Source organism: Arvicanthis niloticus, chromosome 20, assembly GCF_011762505.2.
Source record: "Arvicanthis niloticus isolate mArvNil1 chromosome 20, mArvNil1.pat.X, whole genome shotgun sequence".
Taxonomy (NCBI): domain Eukaryota; kingdom Metazoa; phylum Chordata; class Mammalia; order Rodentia; family Muridae; genus Arvicanthis; species Arvicanthis niloticus.
In genome coordinates, this window is record NC_047677.1 from 25,886,054 (window position 1) to 25,897,427 (window position 11,374).

General features: G+C 49.3%; 1 protein-coding gene across 1 annotated transcript in view; it reads right to left on the bottom strand.

Annotated features, from left to right (window-relative positions):
* Cdh23 (cadherin related 23) overlaps positions 1 to 11,374 on the bottom strand; it is a 382,247-nt gene that overhangs the window by 83,247 nt on the left and 287,626 nt on the right. The window contains exons 28-29 of the mRNA XM_034524155.2: positions 6,682 to 6,742; positions 4,925 to 5,073 (exon numbers count right to left, since the gene is read on the bottom strand). Coding sequence (XP_034380046.1) covers positions 4,925 to 5,073; positions 6,682 to 6,742 — 210 coding nt within the window. The remainder of the gene's footprint in view (positions 1 to 4,924; positions 5,074 to 6,681; positions 6,743 to 11,374) is intronic.

Consider the following 11,374-nt stretch of genomic DNA (forward strand, 5'->3'; position numbering starts at 1 on the left):
TGACCTGTAGGATCCAGCGACTACCAGTGGCACTTTTGGGGTAGTCAAGTTTCTCCAGCATAAAACAGTAATGCCACTAATGGTTCATGCCACACGGCTCCTGAGGTGGTTAGGAAGATAAAATATGCCAGGTTCGTGGAAGTGCTTGCTAGACAGTGAGTGTGGTGGTTTGAATGAGACTGGCCCCATAGACTCATATGTTTGAATGCTTGGTCCCCAGTTGCCCAGTTGGTGGAACTGTTTGGGAAGGATTAGGAGGTGTGGCCTTGTTGGGGGTGGGTTTCTAATTCGTGTTCTCTCTCTCTCTGTCTCTCTCTCTCTCTGTCTCTCTCTGTCTCTCTCTCTCTGTCTCTCTCTCTCTCTCTCTCTCTCTCTCTCTCTCTCTCTCTCTCTCTCTCTCTCTCTCTCTCTCTCTCTCTCTCTCTCTCTCTCTCCCTTGTGTAAGCTCTCAGCTACTGCTCTTGTGCCATGCCTGCCAGCTGCCAGGCTCCCTGCCATGACGGTCAAAGACTCTAGCCCCTTGGAACTGTTAGCCTTCAAATAAAATGCTTGCTTTTATAAGTTGTCTTGGTCATGGCATTTTGTCTCATCAATAGAAAACTAACTCTATCCAAAGGCCAAAATGCATTTAGGATAGACTCAAGGAAAAAAAAACCCACAATGGTAACAGGAACAGAAGTGGTCATGCTTGGGGCCCCGTGACCCTCACACAGCAGCCCTTTAAAGACTGCCACTCCACCATGGCAGACAACAGTGTGGGGGCACTGATCCCTGACTCCTTCTAGGGCTCTCAGTGAAACAGAGGACAATCAGCCCCACAACCCACAGGGTTTCCTGATCCCCCTACCACTTTTCTGGGGAAACTTAATGACTTTCCTAACAATCCTTGTCCTGGAGTTGCTTTCTGGGGAAAGTGACCACTTTAGAATTGTGTGATTTCTGTGTGTGTGTGTGATGTTCCTGTTGCTTTTCTCTACCTTTGAAACTGTCCTTTAATGAACATGCATCAGATGTAGAAAAATGCCACTGCTAAAAGGATGTTTATGGGGGTTGGGGATTTAGCTCAGTGGTAGAGTGCTTGCCTAGCAAGTGCAAGGCCCTGGGTCCTCAGCTCTAAACAAAAACAAAACAAAAGCAAACAAACAAACAAACAAACAAAAAGGATGTTTATGGAGATGTGTCTGCAAACAAGGAGAGCCCCTCCCTTCTTCCCACATCTGGGAATGCCCAGAGAGTTTTCTGAAGACCTGAATCTTGTTGCCTGGAAGATCAGAGTGGAGGGAAGAGACATCAGAGTGCAGAGACACACAATCTACTAGAAATCCCAGGCTCTGCTTCCTTTCAGAGATTGAGAAAAGAGCCCCAGAAAAGAGAAGTAATTTTCCTGAGATCTCACAGGGACAAGGAGGGCTGGCGTCTCCTGGCTCCCTATTTATGTTCAGGCTCCATGCTGGGGATGAGCTGGCCCCAGTGTAAGGCAGGCCCTTCTCCTGGCTCCCTACAGCCAGGAAAACATTACCATGAAGCAGGATGGAGAAGGGAGGAAGTGGGGTGGGGTAGCGTGCGGACAGCACAGGTCACAGTAGTCAGTGGAAAGGACAGAATGGAAGAGGAGGGCAAGGCAGCCCCAGAGAACCTGACTTTGGCACTTTGCCTATATTGATAGCTGTCTCTGGGGTTTCACACACACACACACACACACACACCCTACACCATGCACACACATACATAGCTACATAGCTGCCTCTGAGGTTATCCCAACACACACACACACACACACACACACACACACACACACACACATCACTCCATGCACACACATACATAGCTGCCTCTGAGGTTATCCCAACACACACATACATATACACACACATACAGACACACACATACATGACACACAAACACCCCCATTTACATACCACACACATACCACATACTCACCACATATACAACCCCCATCACACACCACAGACACACACACACCACACACATATACACACACACATCACACACACAACACAGATACACACAAACACACCACACACACATATACACACATAACAAACACCTCCATACATACCATACACATATACACACACACACAACATATAAATACCCCCATACACATAACACATACACAAATACCCCCATATACACACTGCACACACATACCACATACACAACTCCCACCACATACCACAGACACACAGACACACAGACACATACACACACACACACACACACACCCTTCTAGGTTAGCAGGGAATTTACTGGATGACTCAGGGTAGGAAGGGTGGCAAAGCCAGAGGAGAAGATGGATGTGGTGGCCACGAGGCTCACGGCAAGGCTTGCTACTCTATTGCTCTGAGGTTTTGCAGCCATGCCACGCCAGCGCCTTTCATGTCCAGACATCAAGAATCGCCTATGCAAACGACAGTGTCCACCTCAGATCGCAGCTGTTGTGGGGAACCTCCTAAATTTGGCTTTGCCCACAACTTGTTGCAGAAGATCCTGGGCGTGGCGGTTGTAAAGGGAATTGGTGTGGGTGAATTTCGGGAACTCTATGTAAACAGAGATGAACTATCCAGCTTTCAACACTGCAAGCCTTCCCTTTCCGTAGTCTGCTTGTTCTAATGATCTAGCCTTCTGGGGGAGATGGGGGAAAACGTGTCAGTCTGTCAGTGTGAGAGGAACAGGAGAGGGGCGGAGTGTAGCTTGGCCGCAATGCGGCCGGGCTTTCAATACTTCTGGCTGCTTTCAGCAGTAGAGACAGGAGGAAAGATGGTGCGGTTTGTGAACCTGAGAGACACAGCTGAACAGGAAGTATAGGCCAGCTGAACTCTCGCTGAACAGGAGGATGCTGCCAGGTGCCTCAGAGCCAGGCTGTTTTCTGTCCGGAGTTTCTGCACAGGGCTGCTAGACCCTCCAACAGGAGACAAGGGGGCAGATGTGTGTATATATTTGTGGGCATGGGCATGGACACACAGAGATGCCCAGCATCCATAAGGATGGTTTCCCTTCTTACTTACTTTTTGACCCTCATGGGGACTGTTGCTAACCCCTAAAGTGGGAATGAGAGCTTACAGACAAAGCTAGAGTCCTCACATTGCTATCAGAAAGCACCCCAGTTTTCCTGATTCTCTTAGGAGAATAGAGGCTATAGACTGCAGGGGCCATCAAATCTCCAAGCCAGGGGATAACACCTGAATTCTTAAAGTTACTCTTGGGGATGTAGCTCTTGTCAGGGTTCTGAGAAGCCTTCTTGAGCACTGTGGTCCAGGAATCGTACAGTGTAGAGGTAAGAGAATAGTCTGGGCCACCTGCCCTGGGAGTGAAGCCTGGCTCTACCCATATCATAATGGGACTCTAATCAAGTTGATTGATTCCTCTCTGCCTCAGTTTCCTCAACCGCAGAATGGGTGTAATACAGGGCCTTCCTCAGAATTGGGTCAATTTCTTTTTCTCCAGAGTCTTGAGGGCAGGAGCATATAAAAGGGGCCCAAGGCTGTGGCTGGGGTGCCTCACCTTGCAGTAGTACACAGTCTACCTTTGATCTGTTTTACACCCTGGGATGTTGCAAAGAATTTGGTTTAACAAGGTTGGTGGCTAAAAATGGCACAGAGAAGCCACAGTGATCAGGCTCTTGAGAAACAGGTGGGTGGGGGAGGTGAAGGGACACAGAGAGGGCTGTGGTCAGAAAGCCTGAAGTCCAGGGTTCTAATCTGAATCTCATTGATACCAGCCACTCTTGTGACCTGATGTGAGTGTGCAGAGGGAAGACGCTGGCCTGGCCGTGCTCATCAGCACATCAGTAAGAGCTTGCCACACAGGGACGCTCCTGTGACAACTTCCTGGTACACACCAGGAAACCACATCTCGGTCAAGCAGCCTGTTCTCTAAGGATCCAAGGATCCCTCGGCTGTATCCACTTGGACAGGTATTCACTCACTCTTAAGGGATGTGGCGGGTAGCTTGTCAGGAGCCAACATTCTCTCCCACCTCCTCTAAGATGAGAGCAAGGAGCTAGAAATTCAGAGGTGGCCCAGCTCTGACAGATCTGGGTGGGGCCCAGACTCTGGTTGGAGACATCCGTCCTTATCATGTGGGGAAGTATCCTGGAGTGATGTGAAGGACAGTATATCCTGCTCAGTGGTTTCCAGTCCCAGGAAACAGCCGACTGTGACCGGCTGATACGTTTAGCTGACTCAGCCTGCGTACACGTCCCTGCCTGGTGAATTCCCACCTTCCTCCACAATAGGGACCTCTGGGCCCTGACTCACTTCCTATAGTTTTAGGGGAAGGGGCCTACGGGCTGCTACGTGTGTATAGAGGATGAGGAGGGGTGCACATAAACAGCACAGGCAGGAGGCAGACCTCTGTGTGTGAGACCATTAGAGAAGGTCCTCTGACCTCGGCTGCCTGGTGAGGGTGTGTGCGAAGAATGCATTTCGTGGGGCGGCTGGGAATGGGGTGGGAGAATTTTAGGAACGGTTTCAAGAGAAACATCGTTGAACTTGGACCCAGCATACACAGACAGTCTCAAGTCTGCTCCTGCCTTTGGACACTTCTCTGTGACTCTGTTTCTTCATCTGCAAAACAATATTGCTCTCTACTCCTCCAAGGTTATGTCTGGGGCTGGGGGCGGGGCGGGCGTTGCTCAATGCATTGTGGAGAGCTGGTAGATAGATATAAGGGATAGATCGGTGACGATTCCTCTCTCCTCCCTTAGGACAGGCATGAGTATCACAGATCCCCCTCCTCAAGAAGAAACCGTGGCATGGAGCAAAAGGATAAATCCACAATCCCCCGCTGGGCTGGGCCCTTGGCCTCCTCACCAGATTCCTTGCTCTGCGCATCAATCAGTGGTGATTCTGCCCACCCGCCTCCCCCCAGCCCCACCCCCGGCCTCAGTGTGTGTTCTCACCCTGACAGAGCTCCGCATGGGCCCCAGGTCGTGGTTGTAGGCTTCTACCATCAGCACATGGGATGAGTTCCGTTCCCTGTCCAGGGGCCTTGGGCCTCGCATCAGGAGCCCGCTGCTGACGTGGATCCGGAAGTTGTTGCCATGGTTACCTGTAGAGGGGCACATGAGATGCATGGGCTAGACTTGGAGGAGGATGTCTATGAGGTAGAAGGCAGTGCGTTCCAGGCCCTGGGGCATGTTGGTTCTGCCCATAGGACTTGGGTGTTGAATTAATTGTTAATTAATAAATCCCACGGCGGGGTTGCTACCCGCCTCAATGGTTTATGTTCCCAAATGAAAGACACACACACACAGCCTTTATATTTTAAAATGCCTTATGCAGCCCAATAGCTGGGCAGCTGCCCAGCCTCCAGACTAATAGAATCTGTGTCCTGCTGATAATCGCGAGTTACTACTTACTAATTCTATGTTCTACCTTGGCTGCTCTGGACCCAGTTGGGCAGCCGTCTGGGCTGCACTCTCCTGGCTCCTTCACACGGCAGCCATGCCTCTCCGTCCTGCACTCTTAGGCATGGCGCCTCTCCTCCCCTCCACACTCTCCTGGCATGGCAGATCTCCTCCTTTCTTTCTTGCTCCTGGTCCTAAGCCCAGGAAAGCCTAAACTTCCACCTCTGTCTGTTCTCCCCAGCTATTGGCTGTTGGCATCTTTATTTACCAATGAGAACCAACTGGGGATAGGTTTCCAGAAGCTACGTGCAGACCCTCTCATGCAAACCCTTTATTTCGGGGACATAAATTAGTATTAGAATACAAGTAGCTACATCTCCCCCTTTTTGTCCAATTAAAAAGGCTCTTTTCTCTCAGATACACGTTGAACATAATCATAACAATTACATTGTAATTGTAAGGCATTTGCTTTATTGTAAATGTATTGTAAATTGTAAGGTATGATATACACTTATAACATCTAGTCTATCATGTTTGGCAATGTAGGTAAAGTATTCTGTCATCTACCCTAACTTAAAGAGTTTACAATTCTGTACCTCAATTATGTTTGATTTTAACTTGTATCACCCACTGAAAATCATCCCTTCACTTGGGAATTTGGTTAAAGCCCACAGCGGCCTAACAGAGTGGGGCATGAAACCAAAGTTCACCTGCCTCTTCTTTATATGAAGCCTAGGGTCTAATCCTTATCTCCACACCTCCACTTCTTATTGGGAATATGGAAGCTTCAGGAGAACCCAGACCCTGCTGTCTGTGGTGAGTGAATCTAGGGTGTAGTGGACCTGACTGGGCTAGGTTGGTACCCATGATCTTGATTTCTCTCCATGGACACACTTATCCACACTTGATCTCTGGAGTTCATACAGGGTGCTGCACTCCTGATCCTGAAGCCAGCAGGGGAGTGGCTGTATCGAACAGCTCAGGGAAGGGCTCGGGTTTCTAGTTAGACCAAGAAGAGTGAATGAATGAGAATGAATGAAACCAATGAGTTTCCCAGGGGCTGTCTAATGTCCTTTCTGTCATAATGTCAGCTCTGAGAACACTGTAGCATGTGGAGCCCTTAGGTACAAGGCCAGCACACTGCTCTTTGCTTAGAATATATTCAACTTAGTGTAAACAATCAAGGAACCCACTTTCTCCCTGAGCTGCAGCCCCTGCATATGGTGCTTGGGCATCTTCTCTGCTCAGCCTAAAAGAAGTGATGTCTCTGTGGGGCAGGAGCCATCCGTATCCTGTAGCAACCCACTTACCATGGAGGATGCGGTACCAGACGCGCCCAAACTCGCCCTCGTCTGCATCTGTGGCTTTCAGCTGAAGGAAAAGAGACAGTGGAGTTATCCCTAACCCCAAGGCAGGGAGAAGAGCTGTCCTTGCAGTCCCCCATAACTGACCCTAGGCACATGTGTGCATCCTTTTTAGTGTCCACAAGGACACCCTACCATCTGTGGTCTCTGTCGCCCTGTCCATGACCACCCATCTCTATCCCTTTCTCATGAGGGATGGGGGGGGGGGGGCATGTGAGACATTATGTCATCACTCTCTGGCCCAGGCTGAAGGAGGCCACTCCATACCTCTATAACCTCCTACCAGTGAGGCTCTTGATGTCTTAGGACCATCATGAGGGTGACTCTGAAGCAGGTGCTGCATCACTGAAAAGCCTACCCTAGCATGGGTGGTGATGTTTAAAAGTTGTGTCCCTGGAGCTCCCTGACCAACTTGCAGGCAGTTCCACTGAAGAGTTTTCTAGGATCTGCAAGTAGCCTATGCCCCTAAACTTATTGGTTCACCAGGGTGGCACTGGGTGGAATCATTTGTGCTTATCATTAGTGCCCTATGTGGGGTGAGGAGATGTTGGTATATACCACCCTGGGGAAAGCTTTGCAATAGAATTGGTACTTATTGTGATTTGAATGTGGCATGTTCCCCTGCTGCCTTACTAATTAAGGTTGAAGTCTACTGTTGACTGATAGCCTTCTGGGGCTCAGCTCCCTGCAATATGGAGGACTCCCTTCATGGGCAGGGCTTCTCCTTCTCTGACCTTGCTTGGGGAGTTCAACCCCCCCCCCCCCATTACTTCTACTTGCAGAATGTCGTGTAGCCTTAGTTAGATTGCAGATTCAACTTCCTTACTCCTGATCAGAACCTGTTCACTTAGCACCTGAGATTCCTGAGATGCTTCCCCATGCTTAATGAGGCATTTTGGTACCCTAAGCCCTCAGCCAAAGACCTCTGCCCATCATGGATGCTTCTACCCCAAATTCCCCAAAGCCTTGAATCACCCCCAAGTAAAGCTGATCTGACTCCCTGCAGGTGGTCCTAGTGTGTCGTATTCTATATGTATTCACTGGACTCGAGGCGGGGCCGTATAGCCTGTCTCCTTCCCATTCACTCTCTGCTTCTGTGGCTGGGGATCCTGTGGGGAGGAAGCAGGAGGCCAGAACGGCCAGGAGTGATGGAGACCTCAGGCAACCAGTGAATGTTGTGAGAAACAGACTTTGGAGGTGGGCTTCACTGAGCAGCTTGTTCAACTGTGGAGAATAAAGGCTATTTACACCTTTGAGGAATGGGTAGAGGCTTTTCATTGGCTGAGGCTAAGGGGCTGGGAAGGCTTCATTTGCATAAGGAGGGATTCCAGACGCAACTGGACATGACCTTATAAGGAGAGAGGAAGTTTAACCTGGCTGCAACTACGGGACCTCCTCTGGTTGGGACAAAGGTGTGGGATACAGGACTATGTGTCCCTGGACATGCAGGCTTGGGGTCAGGGAGAGAGTGGTCCTCACTCCTATGGTTCTCAGGATGAGATTTATGGGGTTGGACACCACTCTAGCTCTGGACTAGCTCCTCCTGGTTTTCCGGTACCCCTACTCAACATGTCACCATTATAGATGCAGTGTGTGTGAGACCAGGCAACCTCCTGCCCCGGTCACCACATCCTTCCTGCCTGCTGCCAGGATGGACTGGTATCCCTCTGAAACTATAAACCCAAATGCGCCCTTTACCTTTAAGACACTTTAGTTTAGTTTATTTATAATGGCAATAGGAAAGTAACTAAGACAGCACCAGAGCAGGATCAGTGGAACGCATCTGCCATGGGTGATGGGATGTACATCTGAGGCTTTCCTTCTGAGGGGTGCCCTAGACACGGTCACTGCAGCAGTTGTGCGGCCTCTGCCGTGGGTGATGATGTGCAACTGAGGCTCGGCAACCCGGAAAGAACTGGCCTCTTGCAAGGGAAGAGTTACTATAGGAAAGTGGTGCGCCGATGCCATCTGTCACCACAACCTTTGGCTTGGCAGGAGAAATGCCAGAGAGGGAGAAGAGACAGAGCTGCTTCCTACTGCTGGCCAGATGCCAGGGAGAGAGGCTGCAAGTTAGAACCGAGATAACTAGGTTTCCTGGGAAGTAATGGCTTGGAAGGGTATGGAGGAGTGGTGTATCAGTCTTCAGTACAGAGAAAAGGGGGCAAATCTATGATTCAGGATGCAGGCGGAGACCTTAACTATGACCCAGTACAATAAACAGTGACAATCAGGGATTCCTCAGCCTCCAAACTGATGGGGTTGGTTAAGATTTATTATTATTTTTGCACATATACATGTAGGTATGCCATGAGTATGTGGGTGTCTGCAGAGGCCAGAAGAAGAGGGTGTCAGATCCCTGGGAGCGACCATATGTGGACGCTAGGAAGCAAACAGAGAGCCTCTGGAAGAAAGGCTCTTAATGTTCCTTTTATCTCTCAAGCCTCGGGAAAAAGACTTTTAAACAAGGAATAAAAGAGCCTCTCTCAGACTGTTGTGTGTGGCCATGGGACAGTGAAGGATGGGGACAGTCTGAGCTGGGTGTGAATAAGAAACCAGTGATATAGCCATCCATTTCTTCTTGAGCTGAGGTGGCATGAGCTGAGCCAATAGGAGAGAAGCCAGTCCCTGATGGACTGGCTCATATAAGCCAATAGGGGCACTGGGTTACATCTGACTAAGGTCTTTGTGACTAGCAGGGACAGGAGGCCAAGGAGGAGTGACAAGCATTGCTATGGGAACTGGGTATGTGGGAGGTGGTGACTAATGGCCAGTTTGTGGCTTTGAGGACTGTGTTTAGCGGAGAGTTACAAGAGAAGTTGATTTACCTAGGGATGGTTATGGGGCTTGAGTCGCTTTGCTGAACTCCCTGGTGGGACGTGACCTTTACAAAGTAGGAAAGGCTCTGGTGAATCTGAATGATTGAGACCAGTGGTTCTCAACTTTTCCAATGCTATGGCCCTTTAATACAGTTCCTCGTGTTGTGGTGACCCCCAACCATAAGATTATTTTTGTTGCTGCTTCGTAACTGCCATTTTGGTACTGTTATGACTATCGTCATGCAGATATCTGTGTTTTCTGGTGGTCTTAGGTGATCCCTGGGAAAGGGTCATTAGTCACCTCCCCCTCCCCCAACAAGGGTTCGCAACCCACTGGTTAAGAACTGCTAATTTAGACCAATACCATGTAAACTGTTTTTGTAAGGTGTTAAAGCCGAAGATGAGGGGATGAGAGAAGGGGGAAACAAAAGGACCGTCCAGGTCACTGAAAAGCAAATGTGGTAAGATTTGTAGTTGGGTCAAATATCGACAGAAGGGCAGACACTATACCCGAGAGCTTCTAGAAGGATTTACGGGAGGGGAGAAAGCAGGAGCAAGTGACAGGGTGGAGTAAGTGAGACAGATAAAAGCAAGCAAAGGGTGGGAAACGATCCTTTCAGAGTAAGCTGTACCACTTCAGGGCTGGAGTGGTGGCCTACGCCTGCGACCCCTGTGCAACATGCACGATCAGGAGGACTGTCACAATTTTAAAGCTAGGATGGTCTACACATTCTAGCCTGGACTACAAAATAAGATTGTGTATCAAAAACTTCACCCAGATGGGGGTCTTTTCGGTAACTAGTTGTGCCTGACGGATAATGACAATGGAACTGGTATAGAACCTACCAAAGCCTGTCCTTTTAGCATGAACAATGGCAACATGATGCCACTCACTCTTAATTACCAGTTCAGCCAAGAGTCACAAGCTAGCCCCATCAAGCCCATCCCGGGCAGGGAAACACATGGCAGCCCCATGGCGGTGTCCCAGGTTGAGGACATAGAGTGGTTTATGGAGAATGACTGTATTCTGGGGGGGTAGATGGGGGTAGAGGTCCCAACCATGATGTGGTACCCAATATCGCTCTTTGGTTTTAATGTTGTTTGTTTGCTTTGCTTTGCTTTGCTTTGAGGACAGAAGTGGCACAGTGACAAGATCCCACCATGCATCACTGGACCTTGCTAAATTCTTTTGGTGTCCCCCCAGCTGCTGAACCACACAAGTCCAGCGGTGCTGCTTTCAGAATAAGACAGGCTTTCAGAGATCACGTCCATCTTCTATGGGAAAGTTTCACTGTATAAAGCCAAGCCCGAGTGCCTTACAGATTTGGAAAAGCATCTGGAGCAACAGTAACAAGAGTCTGAAGAAAGCCACACTGTCTAGGTGCAAAAGGTGCCAAAGGGCACGCCCAGAAGCCATACGATTATTGACTAATTATCCCAGTGCTGCATGGGCTACTGGCCAGGGAGGCCCCGTGAGACCCCCACGTCAAATGGTCCATTGTAACTGGTATTGGTTGCATGGCAACATTAGATGGTAAGTCCTTATTGTTGAAGTCATGATATGCTTTTGTTGAAGCAAGCAAGCTAGAACTCCCTCCTTGTTGGCTGGCTTTTTAGAGCTAGAAGGCACTGTGCAGGCTATGAGGAGAGGAGGGTCACAATCTTATTCTGTTACGGACTCTATATGGACTACGTACCAAGCAAAAATGTGCCCTCTGGTACAATAGTGGTATAGATGTTAAAGGCACTTTTTTTCCTTCCTCCCTCCCTCCCTCCCTCCCTCCCTCCCTCCCTCCCTCCCTCTCTCTCTCTCTTTCTTTCTT